This window comes from Xiphophorus maculatus, chromosome 16, assembly GCF_002775205.1.
Source record: "Xiphophorus maculatus strain JP 163 A chromosome 16, X_maculatus-5.0-male, whole genome shotgun sequence".
Taxonomy (NCBI): Eukaryota; Metazoa; Chordata; class Actinopteri; order Cyprinodontiformes; family Poeciliidae; genus Xiphophorus; species Xiphophorus maculatus.
Genome location: NC_036458.1, coordinates 23364060 through 23388139, shown reverse-complemented (window position 1 = coordinate 23388139; position 24080 = coordinate 23364060). Strand labels below are relative to the sequence as shown.

The window sequence follows — 24080 nt, the reverse complement described above, 5'->3', positions numbered from 1 at the left end:
GCGTTGACTGCAGTTTCAGACTTTTTTACTTAACTCAGTAATATCTGGTATTACCTTACTGGTATTATCACCAGTAAGGTGGTAAGGTGACTGGTCGGCTGTTAAACTCATCCATCTTTACCTACCTGGTAATCCTGAGTTATGGCTGCACCAAACGCTCTTCAGTTCTGTCTCCTTCTGGACTTCAAAGTTAAACCTTTTATTATTAAAGTTAAACCACATTTATCCACCGACTTCTACTCTAAAGCAGACTTTAGTTCAGAATCACTTTTCTGAATACTTTAATTCACCCAAATCTGCATTTCATTTATTTGTTAAACTAAACCAAACACACCATGTCTTTCCAGAGAAAGAGTGCCCCAAATCCTGTTATTGTGCTGAGAACAGATTTTTTTTTTTTTCAAGAATGTTCAAACAGGATGTTTTTTTCATGTTTAATGAGGCAAACATGAAGAAATCCTTTTCAAGTTTTGCCTCAACATTGATCTATATGCTTGGTTTGCTTAGTTTGTTGTTGAGCACGCATAAAATGTCTTTAAAGTGTTTTTAAAAATCAAAAAAAAAAAAAAGATTGTTTTTGGCCAGGAAGTACTTCTGACATGATGATTTTGCCTCACGTGACAAAAAGTTTGAACACTCCTCCCTTAAACATTTTATGTTTTTTTTAAACATAAAAGACGGTAGCATTTTATATAAAATGTCTTTATTTCATAAAACATTTACAGAGCAGAAAAAGGAACTGAAAATTTAATTTCACATGTGCATTCCTGACAGAAGTGCCGCTACAAGACGACAGACAGGTAGTCACAAGCCTGGAAGCACAGAGAAAATATCTTATTAATATTTGAAATGAACACCAACTGTATGCATGAAGCTTCTACAAACTTCTCCCTCTAATAGAAACAGAAATGCTAGCACAGCAGGAGCTCCAAAATATGCTCACCTGGCAGCTGATCATCAGGGAGGCGTGGCTGTCTGTGTTGGGCGTTACGGAGAAAACCGGGCTGTGCAGACAGTCCTCCATGTGCTCCGACACCCTGGCCTCCAGGAGGCGCTGCAGGACATCTGGACTGATGTTCCGCTTCTAAGCAGAAGAGGAAAATGAGAGAAGTGGAGTCGCTAAACATCACATCCCACGTAGTGTTTCATTCTACAAAATTCATTAAACAGACGAGGACGAAGGTTTTTAACTGGGACAGAAATGTCTTTGATTAGTTTAAGATTTTGTCCTTTACTTTGATCTGTTTTTTCCCCCTTTTTGTTAAGGGCATAAACTTAAGCTTTAGAATTTGCAAAACAACGGCTACAGTATGTCAGTGCCAAACCTTTAGTCCACAACCGCACAACGCTAAATTCCCATGACAACCACAGATTTGAAAAAAAAAAAAAATTTATACAAAAATATAACTGTGCGACACAAACCTTAGTGTTGATGTAAAGTCCACAAGGGCAGGAGATGAAAGAGCTGCTGAAGCTCAAGTTGTTCCTGCAAGACGAACAAACATGTCAACAATCGTCTTTGCTCCAGTGGAAAACAAAGAAATGCTCAAATATAACTTTCTCTGGTTGCCTTCATATTGCTTAATAGTCACACTTACATGTGACATGTGGGGCAAACGATATGCATCTCATCCATTCCCTCCACCAGAGAGGAGATATACTGCTGTTCAAACTGAAGGTTCCTCTCATACTCGTCGATTATAGACATCTCTGCAGCAGACAGAAAAGCACACACACACACACACACACACGAATCTGATCAGGTTCACACACTGCAAAGTACCAATCTTTGTATAATGATTGGTGAAAGTCAATCTTTTCCAGATAAAAATCTGAAGTGTGATTCATGTTTCTATTCAACCTCCTTTACCCCATAATGTCCCCTACTCCAGCATCTCTCTGCTCAGCTTTCTAACCGTACAGCCAGACAGATATTTAAAGAGGAGGTGCAAAAGCAAATGAGGAGGATTAGCAAGCGATGGCGTCATCCTAGACATGTTACTATGGAACATCTTCACCGCTAGCTGGACAGTGAGCTGTTAGCATGTCATGAGACTGACTAGTTACCAGACCCAGGGATCTTGGGTCTTCAACAAAGGCTCTTAGTAAGTAATAAAGGTAGTGTTTCAGTTTCTTATGAAAGAATTGCATTTAATATCCACAAGAGAACACTAAAGTACTAGTATTGTAATGTGTTTTTTTTTTTTTTTACCCTTGTCAAAGCGCTGCAAAGCACCTTTACTTTTGCCACTCTGGTGGCATAGTTGGATCCCTTTTTATGTTTTCTTTATTTTAAAACCTAACATTAAGAATAAAATGGTGGTTCTCTGAAAATGATGACAAATTTCCTAAAGTGGAAGATCAAAAATTCCACGCTGACCTTTTCAGTAGGTCAGCTAACATGACTTTTCGAAAACACATGGATGACATAGTCACAAATTAAAAATGTCCTTTGGGTGTTTCTGAATTGGACTCAGTCCGATTCCCCTGAATCACACACAGCGCACTGATCACCTTGAGACATGAGCTCCCGGTGGATTTCCTCCAGCACCGCCAGTTCATCACACTCCTCCATAACACTGAACATCTGCTAGAAAAGTAAAGACGTCAGCACATCTGCAGGCGTTGTTAGAGACGGGTCAGCTGTCTGCGGCGGAGCCCGACCTGTGCCACGCCGTGAGGGCCCCACAGTGAGGGCAGCCTCTGATCATCAGGCTGCAGGGCTCTCCATTCCTCCTCCATCACCTCCTGGACGATGATGGAGCTGCTCCGCGGCTGCTCGCCTCCCATCTGCCGGTATCTGTCCAGCAGCCTGGAGCGGCTGTTCTTCAGCCGGTCCACACACCGCTTTAAAAAAAAAAAAAGTCAACAGGAACAAAAGTAAAACAATTTAAAGACAGCATGACAACAAGCTAACGGAAGCTAGTGTTAACGTCTTCCAGCGAACCTTCCGGTAGGTTTCCTTCCATGGCGGAGTGGTTCCTTTGTAAAGAGCGCGACGTCGGTCCAAAGCGTCCATGAACAGCCTTATGACAGGACACACGGTTACATTTTAATTACGGGGAGACTTCTGAAACACAACATTTCTGTTATTTAACCTCCTGTCCCGGAAGTAGATCTTCAACCGTGCGAACGACGTGATGGAATATGTAGTTCTTTTCTTTCTTTCGCTTTCTACCTTTTTCTCTTTTTTTATCCGGAACTTTATTTAATGTTGAAAACGATACAATTACAAGTTTAAACAAAGAAAGGTGAAATAAGATGAAGGATTATGGAAAAACTAATGAATAGATCAATATAATTAAAAACAGATATAAACATTTGTTTACCAGTTTTAATAGTTAAAATACACAAAAAACCAACAGACTCATAACCAGTTTACAGGAGAGCATAGAAATGGACTCATTTATCTCCTTCCCAGCTATCAGCAATGTGGGCTGCTGTTGGTGTCAAGCTCTCAATTACACAGAAAAAGCTGGAAGACATTACATTCTGTCTATTACTTACATTTCCGCACCATACAGAACAAATGTGTTGGAGTGGATTGTTTACAACCCATCAAATATGGAGCGGCAGCATCATTTCTTTGGGATCATTCTTTATTCTATATTTATGCTAACGTGTAAAATGATTAAACCAAAATTATTTCTTTGTAGCTCTTCTTCAAGCGGGCAAAATTTCTTGTCACATTTTACAACAACAGCAGCAGCAAATGTCTGTAAGTTACATTTAATTTTACTTTCAAGATATTTTTAAGTCAAGTATGATTCAAAATTTTAAACCTGATAGAATGATAAAAAAAAAACCTACTTAAATTAATGGTTTTAATATACTATTGTCAAACTAAACTTAATATTTAACTATTAAAATCCCTGTTTTAATCCCCAGCCTCCTGAAATATACACTTGCAAAGGGTTAATAGTTTGAGTCATGCAGAACTGATCTGACCGTTTCCATAGCAACGTTCAGAAGCAAGACATTCCCCCAGAACTACAGTGAGCTCATTGTAGCTATGACGACATCTATGACATAGATCTATGTCATAGATCAAAGAACATCCGAGGTTATGAATGCGTCCATCTCGAAACATCAGGTATTTTACAAATAGCACTTTGACAGATACCACTTCAACCCCTCGCTCTCTTTTACTAGGATTTTAATATGGAGAAACTTTTAACAGCTGCCGTCTTTTTTCCGTTGTCTTTTGGCGCCGGGTATTTAGTAACAACTGGTGTGAGAAAACTTGTGACCACACTATTTCCTGGTGTCACCGTTGATTGTAGCAGCTCTCAAGACGAGAACATGGATTACGCCGAATACCTTTTCAACACTTTCGGGACTCGGAAGCAAACGTTACCGGATAGAGAAGACTCGCAGCACGATGAGTCTTCAGATGACGATACTGAAGAAGAGACTTCCCCGGCTGGGGAAGTTTGCTGTGAAGCAAAAATGACTTCAGAGGTTGAGCCCAAAGACACCAAAGACTCAACCTCTCACTTGCCCTTAGAAGTTGAGTCTGTAGACCCAACCTCTGGCCCAACCTCTGGCCCAACCTCAAGTCTGTCAGCGACATTAAAGACCAAGGAAGAGAAATCTGTCATATTGGACAAATACCCCCCCAAACTTCCCAAAGCTCCCAGGATCCGAGAACCCATCCTACCTGGCTGCGACGTCTGCAACGCAGAACGAAGACGTCATGAAGAAAGGAAGAAACGTTCGCTCGGACGTGAAAAAAAAAAACCGTGCTGCATCACATTTTGAATGTGATGCAGCATCTAAAATTGCAGCATGCAGCATCTGAGACGCATCTAAAATTATGAGGTGGTGAGCCTATGATTCGGATTTTACACCAAATAGAAATGATAACAGATTCAAGTTATGGATCTCAAAAGGCTTAACTACCTATTATTCATTTGTCCACAAAGGGATATTTCAGAGTTTTGAAACCTTACAGAAGGATCATGGACTGGAAAAAGATGATTTTTTTAGGTACCTGCAGGTGAGACATTATTTTAATAGAAACTTTAAAGAGGTGTTGAGAAAAAATGATTCCAGTTTCATATAGGTATTTCTAACACTAATTAAACCCAGATCAGACAGCAGAATTATCTCTAAGTTATACAATGCCATACAGCTATCTAAACATGAGCATACAGAATACATAAAGAGGAAATGGGAAAAGGAAATTAAGGTAATAATCTCACAAGAAGATGGGAGGAAATATGTCAACTGCAGTGGGTCTCGACTGGATCAAACACATGGCGGGAGTTTTGTTGGAAAAACATTGCGTGATTTTTTGTTGCACCCATTCAGAGACGATATCAAAACAACGGGGACGCCTGCAGGAGACTTGGTGAGTCTAAAGGAGCCAACCACTTCCATGTTTGTTGGGACTGCCAAGTAATAAAACCATATTGCGAAGAGTTCCACAAACATAATGAAAATATATTCAATGTAAAAATTTCATTCAAATGTGAAACGTTGTACTTGGGCAACTTACAGTTGGACACATGGACCAACCAAGACAAAAAACGTCTGGCTATACTACTGGCAGCCAGTAAGAAAGCCATCACAAGGAAATGGCTAAAACCAGACCCACCCACTATCGACGAATGGATTGAAATTGTTGATCAGATTTATGTTATGGGAAAGATTTCTTTTTCCCTCCAAGTTGAAAAAGGAAAGTTTTATAAGATCTGGATCAATTGGACTGAGTATGTAAAACCAATTAGATCTGACTTCATTTGATTGTTCTTGAGAACTATGTGCCCTGCCCTTGTATGTTCTTGTGTTTTTTTTTATTGCTCAGGATGGTGCAATCCCCGTTATTGTTCAATTCTGTTCATTTTTGTTATTGTTCACAACAAAATTTAGTAATAGTCTGTAAAAGAAAATACCAGAAAGGCAGTATGGACAAAATCACTTGGATTCTCCGGTTGTATACTCATGTACAATCTCAGATGGGTAAAGCTGTAATTAACGAATGTGATGGGAATCTCTCTTTCTAAGTAAAAAAATAATTACAAAAAGAATTGCACAAAAATCCGTGAGGGACGGCGGAGTCCCTGCTCGACATTCTGTGAACGAGGAGTACGGAGCCTCGTGCCAGAAGCCCATTAAAATGCTGTCTACATCGTTTTAAACTGTGTGATTGTGAGTGGGAATAAAAATAGCAACATTTATTTTGTTCCATATAACACAGTAGGAGTGTAACAGGTAAACCTTCTATGGATGCAAACTCCACTAAAAACCCACCTGTTTAGGACTGTATTTGAAACGTAATCAATTACAAATTTATTGATGGAACTTGACTTAATGCCGTGTTTTGATTGTTGATTCTATGTTGCATTGTGTTTCTGTGTTTGATATGATGTAAAGCACTTTGAAATGCCTTGCTGCTGAAATGTGCTATACAAATAAAATTTGATTGATTGATTAATGGGTTCTCTCCGGGTGCTCCGGCTTCCTCCCACAGTACAAAAAGATTTTGTTCACACTAGATAATAAATGGATGTTTTTCAATAATAATAAGAGTAATATTAATATCGCCACACAAAAAAACAGAATATGCAGTCCATTACAGTTTTGTGTTTTTATTGCTTGATGTTTATTTAAGATTATTAATAAGTGATCAATGTGGTAGATTAGCTACCGCTCTACTGATGATCTGTCAGAGTCGCCTTTTTTATTTTCTATTCAGGGTCTGCATCCTTTTTTTTTTTTTTACTTTTAAAAACATTTTTGTATTGCATTAAAATGTCAATACAATATGGAAGCCTGTTTCCGCCACTCTGTTAAAAAATAAATAAATAAATAAATTATCTCAAAAATAATGAGATAATATCTCAAAATAATGAGATACTAAATTATAATGTATAATAAGATACAAAATATAAGATATTTTACTATTTTGTAGATATAATACTATATAATACTATTTTGTATAAAATACAAAATAGTGTTTTATTTTGAGACATCATCTCAAAATAATGAGATATTTTGAGATATCTCATTATTTTAAGCGTCAATCTCAAAATAATAAGATCATTTATTTTATTTTTTTAACAGAGTGGTGGAAACGGGCTTCCATACGTTTCTGCCACTCTGTTAAAAAAAATAAAATAAATAATCTCATTATAATGAGATTATCTATCTCATTATAATGAGATAAATAATCTAAAAAAATATAAAATAAAAAAATAAATAAAAAAATAATCTCATTATAATGAGATAGTATCTGAAAATAATGAGATATTTTGAGATATCTCATTATTTTAAGCGTCAATCTCAAAATAATGACATAGTATCTGAGATATGAGATAGTATCTCATTATTATGAGATTATTTGTTTATTTTTAAATAAATAAATGGCAGAAACAGGCTTCCATAGAGTTTGTGAAAACTTTTGCAAGGCGTTTCATGAGTTCACAGAACTGACCATGTAGTGTATTGCTCTATGGGTACGAAAAAAAATATTCAGACAGACAATTAATAAGGAAATCTCTTTGCTTCAGTCTCGCTTTTATTGCTTCAGTTTTCCCCAATATTCCCTCAGTCACCTCTACGCAAAGATTAGACCTGGGAATCCTCTCTGACTGACTTCAGAGCAGGGTTTTAAGTCGATCAAGTCCATGCAGTTCTCATATCAGCACGCAGCTGTGGGGTTTCCATGAGTTTAAGGTCCGCCTAACATCTTGAAGAAATTCACAGCAGTCTCAAGAATAGTAAAAAAAAAAAAAAAAAAAAGAGGCCAACAAAATAGAAAACGATTCATGGACTTCATTCAATCTGAAGCTATTTTTAAGTTTTAAATCTTTAGTGATATACAGGTTTTTATAAAAGTTGCACTTACTGTTCAGCAGATAAAACTAAAAAAAGAGAGGAAAAGAAAAATAACAATAAATAATGATTGGAATTTTTATTTAATGAATTTTGTAGCATGTCCGTAGTTTAAACGTCTCAATTTCGACCTTTAGGACAAAAAGTTTGGACATCATTGGTCGAATTGTAAGGAATCTATTGTTGTGTGTGAAAAAATTCCATAAAATGATGAAGGAGTTTATTATCAGATGAAGGGTGAATGAAAGAATAATGAAGGTTACTTGGACATTCCCCACATACCCAAATGTAAGGAAAACTTTTCAGTTTGATAGAAAACATTTCCTTGAAGCTGCAGTGTGTAACTTTTATAAAACAGAAAATATATTTTGTACATTTTTGTTAAAACTGTCACCATGTTGTGATGGTAAAATATGAGACAGATAATCTGTGAAAAAAAAAATGAAGCTCCTCTGTTTTCTCCTCTCTGTGTTCCTACCGCCATCTGCAGAAATACAACATGCAGTCAGAAACAACCAATCAGAGCCAGGGGGAGGGTCTTGGCACTGTCAATCAACCTCATGCATGTGCTGCTCAGAACCTTTTCAGAATGTTCACAACGTCAAATTTCTCTAATTCAGATTATAAATGTCGGCTGAAATATGAACACAAATCTCCATTAATATTTGGTTGAATGTCACTTATTAAACTGCGCTGTAACCAGGTGCTTTTGGTAGCCATGGACACGGTCCTGGCGGGGTTTAGTTGGGTAAATGAACAATTTATCTGGACTTTAAACAAAGTGAACAGATTTCTATCCATCTGTCCTCATTAGGTCATCAGCCTTGTGCAATGCACCAATGCCACTGGAAGGGGCAGCGTTATGTGTTTTCCAGCCACATGGTGGAATTTTATAGCATAATCAAGTAACTGTTACCATCAGTTACATAAATGCTATATATATATATATCACATATGACATTAAAGAAATGTGACTTTGTAATTTGTAACACCTCTGTCTCTTTAAAACCTCCTGATCTTTCTGAAACTCAGCCAGCAGGCAGAACGGGGAAATACCAGGAGGAAACGAGAAGAACCAGCAAGGAGTAACAGAGAATACGTTGTGTACTGAGGAGCTGGATTACTGAACAAGGAACAGATGGCTGATGTGAGGGGAGAGAGAGTGACACAGCGGGCGAGGGAGAGCACACAAACTGGATCCATTAATCCATCCATCCATTTTCTTTACACCCTTGTCCTTAGTGGGGTCAGGAGGGGTGCTACCTCCAGCGAACGTTTCGGGCGAGAGGCGGGGTACACCCTGGACAGGTCGCCGGTCTGTCACAGGGCAAACAACCATGCACACACACACTCACACGTACTGTGAGAGGAAGCCGGAGTACCCGGAGAGAACCCTAGCAAGGCACAGGGAGAACATGCAAACTCCATACAGAAAGACCCGAGAATCGAAACCCAGGACCTTCTTGCTGCAAGGCAACAGTGCTACCAACTGCGCCACTGTGCAGCCCTACAATCTGAATAACTAGCAAAATGAATCTATTACAGAGATAAGGTGACTAAGGTCAAACGGAAACCAGGCTGATCTGATCAAAGAGACTAAGGAACACGGCCTGATAATGACACTAGAATCAAACACCATAACAAGTCAGGACCTGACACCCTAGAAAAAGAGGCAAAACACCAAAAGTTAATCCTGACCTTTAACCTTAGTATATCTGGTTAATTCAAGTGAATGCCTGACGTGGCATTTTTGTTTTGTATGTTATATTCGTATTAGTTAGTTCTGTTTATTTATTTTTATTTCAGTCATGCTGCTACAGGCTTACGCTGCTGGAGGACAAGCTATCCACTTTTCCTTACTTCCTCTTCTGCTCATTTGCTATTATTTCAACTACTTTTATGTTTTCTTTGTGTGTTTTTTTCCCTCCCTCCATAGAAGCTACACCTGGTCTGGCGTTTCATCAGCGAGTCGTTCTCCCTCTTCCATTAGCTTCTTACTTTGGATGAGCATACAAAGTCCTCCTCCTTTCAGTCCTTTTGTCTCTTTCAGTGTCTCTGCTCCGTCTTCTCAAACCTCCAGTCGCTCTCGGCAGATATCTGGTCATATAGGTTCTGGTTCTGCTGGAGGTTTCTTCCTGCTAAAGAGGCATTCTTCCTCTCCGCTGTCGCCACCTGCATGTTTAGTATCGGGTCTTTACTGCTGTGAAGTCGACAACGCGATGCAAGCTATCGTTGCTGTGGACGTCCAGGAAGAGTGAATACTGCGAGTCGGCACTCCTCTGGGTTTCCATAGGAACATTTTTTAACTACTTTGAATAATGAACTGAGTTTAACACACCTTTTGAACCCCAGCATCAACTGGAATGTGTGTGTGTGATTAAACTGAAATGACTTTTATTGTAAAATGCCTCGAGACGACGTGTGCTGTGAAATAAACTGAATTGAATTTTACCATCTGTTTAGTGAATTTTTTGTTATTTTCCTATGAAGTGAGCTTTCAGGGGAATAACATGAATTAGTACAAAGACATAGAACTGCACAATGTGTTCCAAAGTATTCACACCTCTTGGAATTATCTTGTTGCCTTGCAACCTTCTGCAGGGATGAGAAGGGAGTCAGACAGGCGATGGTCAACGGAACAGAATAGTCCTTTAATATTCTCACAGAGGGGAAATTCACTTGTTAATATACCCCAGTGTATAAGTATATCATATCAATATATCTAAAACAGTATAAACAACTGTATTAATAAGGTAACTGGAGATGAAATAAAATTGCCCTAATAAACGCTGCCTTACCTTGGGAATTTTGTTTTACAAGTATAATAATAATGGGGGCTGGAGGGTTTCCAAGCAGCATGTTTATTTGCTTCTTATTCTGGATCTGTCAATGATTCCAAAATTTAAGAAAACAAAATAAATTTGAATAAAATAATGTATATCACTAGTCAACAGTCAAATAATTGTCTCGGGTTTTTCCAACTCTTTTAGAGTCATTTTGATTAACTGAATCCAAAAATCACCTTGGTTTTGCTCAATCAGATCAACTCTCTGAACTGTGGAGCAACAAGAGCATCAAAATGCACGACTTGTTCTCACATCTGGATCAGTTTGCTGAGAATCTGGATCAATGAGTGAAGAGCAGGAGGAGAGATTCCATCAGGAGAGAGAAGAGACGGAGAATTTTACACAATGAAGACGTAATGTTCACTTACCCTGACCAGTGTTTATTATTCAATCTACATAAATTCAAGTTTGTGACATTTAATTAATGCACTCTGTTAGAATACTATTTTTGTCTCCCCAACCTGTTTTGGATGCAAAATATTAATGGAAATTAACTGAAAATGTTACAAAAATGTCATCAATTTAGTGAGAAGATCCGATTTCTCTAAATCCAATTAGAATAAAAACCTGACCTGATTGAAAAAAAAAATCAATGTCATTTTTTGGATTGGGCAGTGCAAAATAATCCTAATTCAGTTGAAAAAAACAGACAACTTCCGAAAAAAATGTTTCATAACCCAGTGTAATGGAGAAATGGGGGAGTAAACCGATCAAATTCCCCGGATGAGGCTCTCTAGTGATCCTCTGGTGGGGTTTGACACCCACACGGTGTTCAGTGTCTCTGATTCATAAAAACCTGTCAGCTGCTGCCCCCCCGCCCCCCCGCCTCCAGCCTCGGCGCAGCAGCCGCCGCCGCAGTTTCAGCACCGCGGACAGCGAAGCTCCCGATAGGCCCCGGCAGCCAGCGGCGGGCCAATGGCTGCGGGTGAACACTGAACACCAGCAGCAGCATCAACAGCAGCAGCAGCATCCCGGCAGCAGCCAATCAGAGGCCGCCGCTTCCTCTCCCACATCCAACCCGAATAACTGCAGATGTCCGCATCCAAGCAACGATTCTCTCTCTCTCTCTCTCTGGCAGCTTTACAGAGAGAATATCTGCCATCTATTTTTGGATTTCATCTATTCCCCTCCACACACACACACACGCGCGCGCGCGCGCGCTCTCCTCTTCTTCCCCGTTTTCAGCTTTTGTGTCAGTTTAGGGATCAGAACCTGTTGTGTCTCCGTTCTGTCCGAGCTGTGAGCAACAGCCTCGACCGACCAAGGTGATCTCTTCTTAATGGAAGACATCTTCTCTCGCGCTCCGAGGCGCATTTTTGCATCTATCCCGGGCCCCTGTCCCCATCGACGAAGGAGGGGCCCCCAGTGAGCGAGGCAAAGGGGGGCCGACCAGAGAGACCACCGGCTGGGGGAGAGAGAGAAGCGCGTCAGGCTCTGTTTATGTAGGCTACCATCCGGGACGGAAGCCGTTTTGAGCCGCCGCTGGTGGATGCCGATGGTGTGCACATTTTATTATTTTTTTTCTCCTTCTTCTTCTTTCAATCTGAGAGCGCCGATCCGTCGAGAAGGAACACATGGATCCCAGAAGGAGAGAGGATTAATTAGAAGGTAGGAGAACACAGAAAGGACAGAGGCATGTGGGGTTTTTTTTCTTCTTTTCTTTAAATGAAAGGCAGAACGCTGATGAAATGCAGATTTTGCTTCAGCGTCACCCCTCTGTAATCATTCTGATTGATTCATCCAAACAAAACGAAACGGAAAAAAACAAACCCTGAAGATAAATCAGCATGTTTCTGTTTATTATCTGTTTTGTTTTGTTTTTTTTTCTCGGATGGGTTGAGGCGGGCGCAGCGGGCGCAGCGGCTGCTGATGTCTGCTGGTGGGGGCGGATTCAAGGCTTCCATTTTGAAGCTAAGATGGATGCCTGCGCACATTTCTTTTTACTGCCTCTGCATGTGGCCTTTTCTCGCTCCTTATATAACGCCGATGATCACCGGCTGCCTGTGCCATGGCAACGAGAAGAGCCACATGCCTCCAACCTGCAGCGCCGACATGCTTAACGTGACCTTGTGCCGCGAAATGGTGCAGTTTCACCATTTATCACCACAACACCTACATGCCTGCATTGATTGCACAGCACGTTTATTTACAGTATGTGCTTTAAAAGTCAAACTGTGCACCGGAATGTTAATGTTGAATACAGATATTTAGCTGTTCTTAATAAAGAACTACAAATAATTAGATGCAGTTACTTTCATATGCAAAAGCTTAAAATGTGTCCACATTTTGTTACAACCACAAACTCTGACATATTTTATTGGCGTTTAATGGGAGAGAGGAACACACCATGCAGGAAGAAAAGTTCTACATGGTCTTCAAACATTTTCAGAAATTCATAGAAATCTTAAAAGTCCGGCACACGTTTGTCTTCCGTCATTGGTCTGTTAAATGACTTGTTGGCATCGCAATTACAGTAGCAAGATATGTAAGATAACGTAAGATAACTGGAATATTTGGTCTTAGAAGACAGGAGACAATGTTGCATGGCAACAAGGACTAAAACAAAGAAGCGCAGTGGTGCACAATGTTAATATGCAGGAGAAAAACGTACCTACTTCAAATAGAGATACTTTGTTTCCCTGTTTAGCGCTCGACTAACACTTGGCTTCAGGTATTCAGCTACTATTTGATGGCTGACAAGTAGTTGACAGATTCTCCTGATCTAGATATCGGCACTTTCCTAAAATAATGGTCCAACAGACGTCACAGGTTCCCTCACAACACAAGACCCGACATCTTAGCATTACTGCCTCCATAAAGACTTCTCTTACATCTGCTTTAAAATGTTATGGAAAAGTTTCTTTACTGAAGAATTCTACTGCGATAATAGTAGAAAGACATTGGCCATTTTTGGGGTTGTGGCATGAGCAGGAGAAGGACCGAGAAAAACACAATGCATGTAGCAAGAACATGTAGAACCTGTTGTCAAAACATAGCCTGTGTGCATTCGTTTTCCATCGATTGGAACAGTCATCATATTTTGGCCAGCCCTCTTGCCGACACATTGACAAGATGGTGATGTCACAAAAAGTAACTCACCTTGTTACAAAGCAGCAGGACACTGTGAATGTAATCCCTGTCTATATCTCCAGGATACATGAACGTTTGACAACAGGAGCTCTTCATTAGCAGCCCGCATACTTCATTGATACTTTGGGACTTGATGTTCCAAAAAATCTCTGTCATTTCTTTGCATTTTGTTCCACATAACAGCTGATTTGTGGAATTCATCATTTCTGCTACAACAATGACAGACTCCTATTTGTTGTAAAATATCTTCTTTAGTAACTTTGCGTCCTGTTTTCTGTTTACAGGTTGTAACTCCTCTGCAAGTGAGTCACTCTGGCCCCTTCAGAGCTCTTTGTCCTCACCAGTCAAAGAGCTTCTCCCCGTTGAGCCCGGTCTGTTTACGGAGTCTGATCAGACATCATGGGAACGGTGCTGTCGCTCTCTCCGAGCTACCGCAAAGCCGCTCTCTTTGAGGATGGCCCGGCCACAGTGGGCCACTACACAGCTGTCCAGAACAGCAAGAATGCCAAGGAGGCTGCGGCAGCTGCTAAGTCCCTCAAGCGCCCCTCCATTATTAGCGCTTTGCCATGGAAACGGATCGTTGCTGTATCAGCAAAGAGGAAGGGTTCCAAGAAGCTGCAATCAGAAGTCGGGGATGGCGGGAAAGGGAGCTCCCCGGACGGCCATGCAGCCACCACCACCAACTCAGCCTCCAACAGCCTAAAGCTAATAAAGTCTCAGTCCTGCGCTAACCTCACGTCATACTCATCCGGTCAGGACCCCTCGGCTGCCACCACCACTACCTCCTCCCACCTGCCCACCTCCAAGACCGTTGCAAACGTAGCTGCTGTGGTCGCCAAAAAGAATTCCCTCACCGGACCTGGAATCCCGCCTTCCACCGCCGCTGGAACGCCAAAACGGATCATTGTTCAGGTAAGGCAAAATGTCACGTTTTTAATCTTTTTGACTGAACCCAACAGGAACAACAAGTTGAAGTTGTTCTCCAAGACGTTCTCAACTTGGCCAGAATGCGGCCGCCCGTCATTTAACCAACACCCGAGCCTGTTCTAGCCTGTTTACAACGGCTTCCTGTTCATTACAGAATTGATATTAAAATGTTACAGTTTGTTTTTAAAGCTCTTAATGGCATTGCCTAACCTTACTTATTTGAACTTTTTAGTCCTCCTGTATGTGGGAGGTCCCTGAAGTAATCAAATCATCTTTTACTAGAAGATTACTTTGGGATGACTGGGTCTTTTCAGTGTCAGCACCTCAACTCTGGAACAATCTCCCTCTAGATCTTTGATCCATCTTTAAGTCCAAAGCTCAAGACTTGATTACCTTAGTTGACTGTTTTTATAGAGGACTTATGCAAAACTTTCATTTTGCACATTTTTGTACTTTCATTCATTCAGCCATTTTCTTGTGCAAGTGTAAATGCTGAGTTGGGGTTGAGGAGCAGTAATTGTTTATTTGGATTTAAAGTGATAAGAGCCCCTAAAAGAGATCATTCTCAAGATAGGCAGAGCTGGCCAAACTGAAACCTCATTATCTTAGAAAGATTTTGTTCTAAAAATCTTGTGAAAATCTTATGAGTCTTATGAATATGTTTCGTGTAGCCCAAAGAGTGCGCTACCCAAAAAAAATCATGTTCAAGGAAGCATGATGTGTCACCTTTAATTAATTAATCAATCAAATCTACAGCTGTTCCGCCGTGCACTTTCTGTTTCTTTCCATTGACCTGTATTGTCTTTTCTGAACCCCAGGCTTCCACCAGCGAACTGATGCGTAGCCTCGGAGAGTTCCTCTGCCGCCGTTGTTACAGACTGAAGCGCTTGTCCCCCACAGACCCGGTGCTGTGGCTGCGCAGCGTGGACCGCTCCCTGCTCCTGCAGGGCTGGCAGGATCAGGGCTTCATCACTCCAGCCAACGTGGTCTTCCTCTACATGCTGTGCCGCGATGTGGTCTCGTCCGAGGTGGCCTCGGAGCGGGAGCTCCAGGCCTCGCTTCTCACCTGCCTCTATCTTTCCTACTCCTACATGGGCAATGAGATCTCGTATCCGCTGAAGCCCTTCCTGGTCGAAGCAGAGAAGGAAGCCTTCTGGGATCGCTGCCTGGAGATCATCAACCGGATGAGTGGCAAGATGCTTCAGATCAACACCGACCCACACTTCTTCACCCAGGTGTTTGCCGACTTGAAGAATGAGAGCAAGAAAGAGGAAGAGAAGACTAAGCTTCTCATAGGCCTTGACCGATAGAAGGGATCTGGAAGGGGAGTAAGGAAAGGTGGAAGGATAGAGAGGTCGCAGTCAGGGAAGGCAAATGGGAAACAAGTTGTCTTAACTTAGAGAGATACAGTCACCTGGCATCTCTGTTAGTCCACGATTTACCAAATTTATTGTTTGTAGCCCCGAGGACAAAACATTTCAAATCATAAATAGAAATGAAATCACCAGAGTCAGGTAATGAATCACTTATACACAAACAGATGGCCTGGGGGACAGATTTACCACGTCAAAGTCAATACAGTGTGAGACCCTGAGGAGGTTCCTACATCCTTCATACCAATTAGTCTACTGGACTTGAGCAAAATATGACCTCTTAGCCTGAATAACTAAAGTAACGTGGCTAGAAAAAAGAAACCTCAAGACATTTTCACTAACTACAGATAAGCACTTAACATCATTCAAATGGGGAAAAATGTCTCTATTGGGCCTTGCAAAAGTATTCATGAACCTTTACACATGTTGTCATGCTGCATCAAAAAACTGACATATTTTAAGAAATTATTTTATTGTACACAACAAAATAATTCATTATTATTGGGACATACATGGCTTACCACAAGACGACACGGCTGTCTCTAGAGTTGGACAATATCAATACATTAAGTAATTAAGATACTATTTGGGGAAATTGCAATGAGAATGTTGGCTACAACTGACCCATGTTCTTAGACTCTTTGATCATCTTTCATCACAATGTTTCCACCAATCGTTTTGTGGTAGAGCATTTAGGCCAACAAGAATGTCCATCCACTGTGGCAGCAGAGAACAGAAAGGTTTCTGGCCTTCAAAAATTGCATACATGGCACTTAAAATATAAGATTCCTCCAATTAGTGCATCAAAGCATTCTTATCATATTAATTGTGACATGGCACGCAGAATTATTTTGAAATGTTGATACGTTGTTGAGTTCTAGTTATGTGACAAAATGTTGAAAAGTACTGGAATACTTTTGCAAGGCACTGTATAATATCTCTTATCTAGAAAGCAGAGTTCTTTTCATGATATTAACAGGAAGTATTTCAGAGATATTTTTGATATCAGTCTTTAGCCTCAGGCACCACATCAGTCTGACCTGGAACTTTTTCAGGGGACACCGTCTGAAATCTTCCAAACTGGTTCAGAGACGCCAGAAATGGACCCACATTCACTTACAGCACCAATCAATAGTACACATTTTGAGTCAATGGCTTGACTTCTGACAAATATGATGTGTTTTACACGCATTGGCACGAAATCACTCCATGAAACCCAAACACACAACCAACAACTGGCCTCTTGCCCAAGCTCCTTAGCTAACACCATGATGTGGGAGAGTGGAAGTCGAGCAGTAATATTTCTCCCCGGTGAAATTCTCGGTGTAATTAAATATTCCATCAACAATATATCTATAGTACTGTATTTTAAAGGAGCATTCATGTTTTTATTCAGGAAAACTCCACGAGCCAACTACTTATATAGAAGGTTAAGTGAAATCTTAGTCCTTCTTGCACAGATCATTGATCATTAAGCAAACCTACCCGCCCTTAAGATGTTTACATTTACGAAAACATGACAAAGTGCAATACCCAACCCTCCAGGGCACATATTTACATGGGGAACAGATTTAGTTGTTTTAATCGCTGCATGTCGGTGCTGAATACTGAAAACATTAGTAGGGAAGGAAAAAAGGAAAGAAGCAAGGATGGAAGGAAGGAAAGAGAGAAAGAAAGAATATTGCATTCTTGATGACTTCTTGTGTCATGAGGGACGTCCTTAAGCATAAATACTGAAACATCTGAAGAAAACCTAATCATATCAGAGAGTACATAGATGTATTTCCTCTTCCAAGGCAGTTCTATGACTTCACCGTTTGGTTCTATAGACCCGGGCTGCCGGTACCGTCCTCTGTCTCCACTGCTCAGTGCTTTCAACAGCAACACGGACAAAACTTCTTTCCCTTCACCTACCTTGCGCCGAGCCAGTCAATCTAGTCCAAACCAGAGACTAGACACACTTTTAGGTCAGGTGACCCGGTTGGCTTTATGTACTGACCAAGCTGTTTGACATGCATGTGTGCTTCTGTAGGTTCCCTAGCATGCTGCTTTGTGTTGGACACGCCGCACCTCAACAATGCAAAAGAGAATGAGGGGTGGTCATGCTGAACTACTGAAAGTAAGACACCATGTTGTGGCATCAATTTGACATCTCTCTCATGGGGGAGACTGAGTGTCTTATTTATTAATGAAAGAGCAGGGAGCAGCCCTTCATTTTAAACTTCTATTATGTGGTAACAGCACCGGCGGGCGAAAACGAGCCCACATGATTTCCAGTAGCTGAAGTTCGCCGTAGAATAGACAGGCCTCATCTACACCTCTCCAGATATTTTTTGAAACAGATCTTTTTTCTTCTTCAGTTTGGAAAAAGTCTGCTTCTGCATTGGCACGGTGCCGTAGGATTCCATATCATAATGCTGTAATGCCTATTTTGTTCCAGCGGGTGGCGATAATGATGACAATAATGATATCAAAATTCCAAAGCAGGAGATCCTCTTAACTCTTATACCCTCGTAACGCCTTGTTCATGGCTTCCTTTCTGTATATGCAAATGGCATCTCAGAACTGAAATGCCCTTACATGAGCATCAACTTGTCAACTCATTTTGGGCCTATAACTGATCAATTAGCAGGATAACTACCACATAATCAGTTATTAATCAGTATTACTTCAAAGTGATGTTCATGACATCAGAATGCTCAGTAGGCATCTACGACAAAAATCTGGGCCTCAACACCACTCTAATGTCCCCACATTCCAAAACCCTTTCGAGTTCATTCATGCAAAGTATAGAATATGGAAAAGTCTTTCCATATTCTATACTGGTACAGAAATGTGTTTGAAATAAAAAGTCATTTTACTTAAGGCCTGGTCAATGCTAAATGTGTTTTAGGGTTAAGGTTAAGTTTAGGTTTTAAGGAATGATGGGATTGCGAATGGTGGGTCCTAAGGCTGTGCTTCCACGAGACCACTGCCTGGACAGTGATTGGGGAAAAGTTCTACATTTAGACGAGACCGCCCAGACACCTCAATCTAGCCAGGGCGCTAGATGAAGCATGTTAACATGTTGACCTTTAGCTTCCAACTCACTAGCTTCCAGCTCAATTAGAAAACAGTAACCCGTCTCTGATGAATCAAGTAACATACAAATTCCGAAGTTGTGTTAAACCGATCAGGTTAAGTAGCACGCACAGTACAATGCTGTTCGCCACTGTTTATGTTATTATCTGATTACAGTAGTGTGTTCTGCACATGTGTTCTTTCACACCTGTGGAATACTCCACACCTCTGTGGCGGTGGCTTCAGAAAGGTTTCACTCTGATCCCTGGCTTCAAAAAGTGCCAGTGTCAGAAAGTCTGACCACTGGAGACGTGTAAAGGAGCGGCTGGATTTCAACAAGAATGTTACGGTTTGGGTGAAAATATCGGCTCCGATGCTTCAGACTGAAAGCCTCTCTGATGCTTTTCCATCAAGAAAAGATTCAAAATATTCTTCCAAAACTATCCTAACTCAGTGTGGACATGCACAAGACGGGATGATACATCGTCATTTTTAATATTTTCCGTGTTATCAGATCATATGGATGCACCACAAACATTCTAAAAGTTCACGGTTTTTAAAACTCGTCTTTGGAAAGTTTTTTTTTTTAACTGAGCTGAAAATATTTGGTTTGCAAAATATCTGGTTTGTATGGACAAGCTGTTATTCATAAACTTCTAACTTGCTTCAGAATTTTCATCTAATTTGTGAGACACATGAAAGGGTACAACTCGTCAAGGTAAAGTAACAGTAGTAGAGCCACAGAGGATGAGGGTTTGACATTATCATCCCAGAGGCTTTACCTTGATAATTTTATGTCATAAAGTCAAACTGTAGCGAATAAACTGTCTTCAGTTGTTAATATCCCCTGCCTTCTCATAAAGGTCAGAGATATTGTGCCATATCATTATGAAGACTCATTATTTCATATAAAACAAAAAATAAATAAAAAAAAACACAAAAGAAGAAAAATGAGCCAACTCAGAATATCTGAGTCCAGAACAAGAGAGACTGTAAAAAAATAAAAAAAGTTTTATACATTCTGTATCAGAGATGTAGAGCAGAGGAGAAGGACTTTCTTTGGTGGATTGCAAAAACATGGAAGCTTGTGATTTTGTTACACAATGAAATTGTACGATTACCTTTGTTAAATGTATGCCAACTTTGGAATCACGTGACTAGAGCATTCAACGCATCTATGTGGATTTTATGATCTCTGAAGAATAATAACAGGCTATTTGATGTTTCAGAGTACTGAACAAAATCAGAATGGCATTCGCAGGCGGTTTTGAAAACAAAAGGAAACGGCTTTTTAAACATGATAAATGGCTATGAATGATTTGCAAATTCCAGACGAGATGTGTCCATGATGCAGATATTTGTCAAACTCTAGTTGCAGTTTGGAAGTATATGGCACTTAGCTGGGCTGCAGCAGCAAAAATGATGAAAATCATGTAGCCCTGTTACCAGAGCAGACCTCACAAGTCAAATATGCAGACAGAGGATGAAATTAGGCCAAAAGAGCTTATTTATGTGTCACTCTACCTAGAAGTTTCTAATGGCTTAATCAGACCAGTAGCATCTCTTTTAAAGGCATTTCCAACCTGACTTTCCACATATTGTTTTCTCTTTAGCAGTCCAAACTCCAGGAGGTAATGCATCTGTTGCTGCAGGGTAATGGAGGGTAAAGGTTGTGTTCAAAAGGTAGAGATGCTAATTTTCACAAGGCCATCCAATGAAGCCACAGAAGTCAAGGTGAAAACAAATACCTTGTTTTTCTAGATTTCTATGATTTCGGCAGGTCCAACATTTCAAAGAGCGATAATGAATGTGCTGTTATTTGATTTTGATTCTTGGGGGGAAAAAATGGCTAAAATCTTAAAGGTTTGTCAAAACTGTACAAGTTTTCTGTTTTCCTGCAGTGATTTTGCAATAGCTATATCTTATCACCTTCAATTCACCGGTAAGCTAACTTTTCATTGCTGCCAGGTAATTTATTTCTAATTGACCTAATGTAGGCCTATTTTACAGGCAACAAGGTAAAACTGTGCTGGAAGACTTTAGCTATACCAAATTGGTCTTTGGCAAAAAGTCAATATCTTAACAATATTGTTCTTGGAATGTAGTGTTGGTGAATCTTGGCACACTAATTGTCATATGATAACACATGAATTTGCTAACTGCTTTACATTTAATATGTGACAGAATTTAAATGTAAAATTATGCTAGTAGCTTTGCTAAAGTATGAACCTCCTCAAAGAGAGCTAGGTTTTAATTCACACCTAAACGCTCTAATGTTCGGTACCAACACACAGAGTATGTTCAACAAACAGTTGAGACACTCATTTGTTAGGCATTTGAATTAAATGCTAAATGCTAGCATGACTGTAGCTTAGCTAGCCTACCTGTCTGTATACTACAAATTCATGAAATCCCATTGATATATCTTCAGTTTGAGAAAGCCAAAGCTTAATGAACATTTTGTGCCAAATTCCAGCTGCCAACCTGTGACTGAACAATCACTCTAGAAAGATATTTTTTTTGCTAGAAGCTAAATAGTTCATGTTGACATCTGAAGTTTCCACAGGGCCTGTCACTGAGAATAAATAAGCACCCAGCCGTACGGGGCAGTCAGTTTACACTCAGAAGTCATAACTAATATGTCGTATGTTGGGAAAATCAATGCTAACAGGTTACCAATAGCTGCCATATGTTCAAAATATGGTGACAATTCTAATAAGAACATATTTATTTGCACTTCTGATGGTTTGTATGTCATGAAATCAATCACTAATCATGATACTCATATTGAACATTTTTACAGTGTTTTCACCAATAAGATGTAATGTGGACTAGTATAAGTTAGCCTGTTCACACAGTGGAACAGTTCTTAATTTCCACTGGTTTTGCATCTGTCAGATGGAATATATAGTTAAATTCAGGGTGACATCATTTCCAGATTAAGCTTTGACTTCAGAGATAAATGGACCATAGCAGCATATTCAAAATATTAGAGCAACTATGTAAATGACAGGCGATGATTTTTGTCAGACAAGCGTGTTGATGTGTTTTCCCTGAAAACAAGACGATTTGTGAACATTTATCCACATTTTTGCACCAAGCTGCTCCCATCTGTTAGGGGACAGTAACCTGACAAGCTTAAGGCGCCAGAATGATCAAATAAATGAAGGTTTTTGTGAGAGAAAAGTGTGACTCGGCAATTCCCGCCCAAATCGTCATCGACGATCCACTTGTTGCAATGTGCCATATTTTATCTTGTGTCATGTACAAGACAAAAACTATTGTGGAAGCTTCTGATATGATGAAGTTGGTACACTTTTACTCCCTTTTCATTTGTGACTCATGTGTAAAGAAGAATCTTTGTTGAACAAAAGTCAAGGCTACTAGTGTTACTAGAGTGCTAATGCTGCAATATGTTACTATATGGATGTATGAATATGTATGTGAGAAATAAGAATTATTTGATCAACTGTTACAATGACTTTATATAAAAATATTTCCAAGCACTGTGTTTTTGTTTATTTCTAGGTTATAGAGTTGTTTTCTTTTTCTTATTTTATTTAAATAGACATTTTCAAAGTTTGGACACAAGAGGGCAACAGGAGATGTTTGAAGGAGGAGATTTTTGTCATTATTGGTCTCATCTCACGTACAATAAGACATAAAGTTTTTTTTATTATTGTTGCTATTAACATAAACATATATCATCACCATAAAAAAAGGTACCATAGCGCATACATTGTGTTCACACTACATACTAACAAAGAAGAAACACAACAAAAGAAACAAATAACCCAAAGTGAATCAAAAACTTAGCAGGGCAAATTGTACATGCAACAGAAAAATCCAGGGCAGTACATTAAAGTACATATATTTTCAAAAAAGAGGTCAACTTAAAAACATTTTTTGACTTAACAAAAAATAAGGACTTATGAAACAAATTCAACTAATTATTCCACTGCATAAAATCAGGGATGGTTTTAAAGAATCAACATTTGTGCTTGGCCAATGGGAGAATGTTCTTTGATGTAAAGTCATTAATGATGTCACCACATGAAATCTGCTCAGCTACTGTATGGTTGATACCGATGGCTGCAAGGCCACTGGGACATGGTAGACCTCAGATATGTTTTTGTAAGATTCTACTTGGAGAAAGGTCTCTCTGCTCCAGCCACTGTGGCAGTTCATGGGACTGACCACAAGGAAGAACCAGCAAGGAGGAATGAGAGAGAGGTCATTAAATACTGGGAGTGTGAATGCTGGAACAATAGACTGGGCTGATTGACTAACAGGCTGCAGGTGTGAAGGGGGAGAGAGAGAAAATGGTACAGGGGGCGAGATAGAGTAGACAACAGGGGAACTGGAAAAATAAATCTAACACTAAAGAATAACTAAGAAACACAAAGAGTAACAAAAAACGGAGCAAAAGGAGTCCGTCCTTTTACTGTTTGATCCATCAAAGCAACATTTGATGACATATGAAAGAATGATTCTTGATTACACTGCAAAATGGGATCATTGTTTTGATGCCATAAAATAATAGTTTTGCTCATGATCTGTTACAGCAGGGGTGCCCAAAGTGGGTCCTTGAGGGCCGGCATCCTGCATGTTTTAGTTCTCTCCCTAGTTGTAGTAACAACCTTTTCAGCATGTCAGTGTTCTTCTTAGGTCTTCTAATCATTGGATCCAGGTGCGTTAAACCAGGGAGAGAACTTATACATGCAGGATGCTGGCCCCCCAGGACCCACTTTGGGAACTTTCCTGTCACTGAGTGACTCCATTTTTTGCGAGAAACTTTAATCTGCCCAAACTCATATCTAGCTTTGAAAATACAACCCACTGATCACCAGTTAATTTCAAAACATCTTTCTTTACAATGAGTTTTTTTAACCATCCTGTTACTATTACTCTCCCTCTGGCTAATTCTGTAGCTGTTCATTGTGCT

General features: G+C 40.0%; 2 protein-coding genes across 2 annotated transcripts; one reads left to right on the top strand and one right to left on the bottom strand.

Annotated features, from left to right (window-relative positions):
- Positions 1-688: 688 nt before the first annotated feature.
- rpain (RPA interacting protein) lies at positions 689-3140 on the bottom strand. The gene is made up of 7 exons (XM_005811806.3): positions 2948-3140; positions 2665-2847; positions 2515-2587; positions 1599-1710; positions 1423-1486; positions 944-1084; positions 689-812 (listed from the first exon to the last, which is right to left on the bottom strand). Exons 1-7 carry the CDS (start codon positions 3017-3019, stop codon positions 783-785), a joined length of 675 nt encoding a protein of 224 aa, XP_005811863.1. The 5' UTR covers positions 3020-3140; the 3' UTR covers positions 689-782.
- Positions 3141-11582: 8442 nt separating this feature from the next.
- On the top strand, positions 11583-22641 carry LOC102222655 (cyclin-dependent kinase 5 activator 1-like). Its single transcript, XM_005811807.2, has 3 exons — positions 11583-12293; positions 14060-14687; positions 15521-22641. Exons 2-3 carry the CDS (start codon positions 14175-14177, stop codon positions 16010-16012), a joined length of 1005 nt encoding a protein of 334 aa, XP_005811864.1. The 5' UTR covers positions 11583-12293; positions 14060-14174; the 3' UTR covers positions 16013-22641.
- Positions 22642-24080: the final 1439 nt, after the last annotated feature.

Excerpts from the sequence above, each read along its gene's own strand:
- rpain (XM_005811806.3), bottom strand. The coding sequence starts at position 3,019 with ATGGACGCTTTGGACCGACGTCGCGCTCTTTACAAAGGAACCACTCCG. Across the intron at positions 1,711-2,514 it reads CCGGGAGCTCATGTCTCAAG|AGATGTCTATAATCGACGAG; the intron begins GTGATCAGTGCG and ends TGTCTGCTGCAG. Across the intron at positions 813-943 it reads CCCTGATGATCAGCTGCCAG|GCTTGTGACTACCTGTCTGT; the intron begins GTGAGCATATTT and ends CTGTGCTTCCAG.
- LOC102222655 (XM_005811807.2), top strand. The coding sequence starts at position 14,175 with ATGGGAACGGTGCTGTCGCTCTCTCCGAGCTACCGCAAAGCCGCTCTC. Across the intron at positions 14,688-15,520 it reads CAAAACGGATCATTGTTCAG|GCTTCCACCAGCGAACTGAT; the intron begins GTAAGGCAAAAT and ends TCTGAACCCCAG.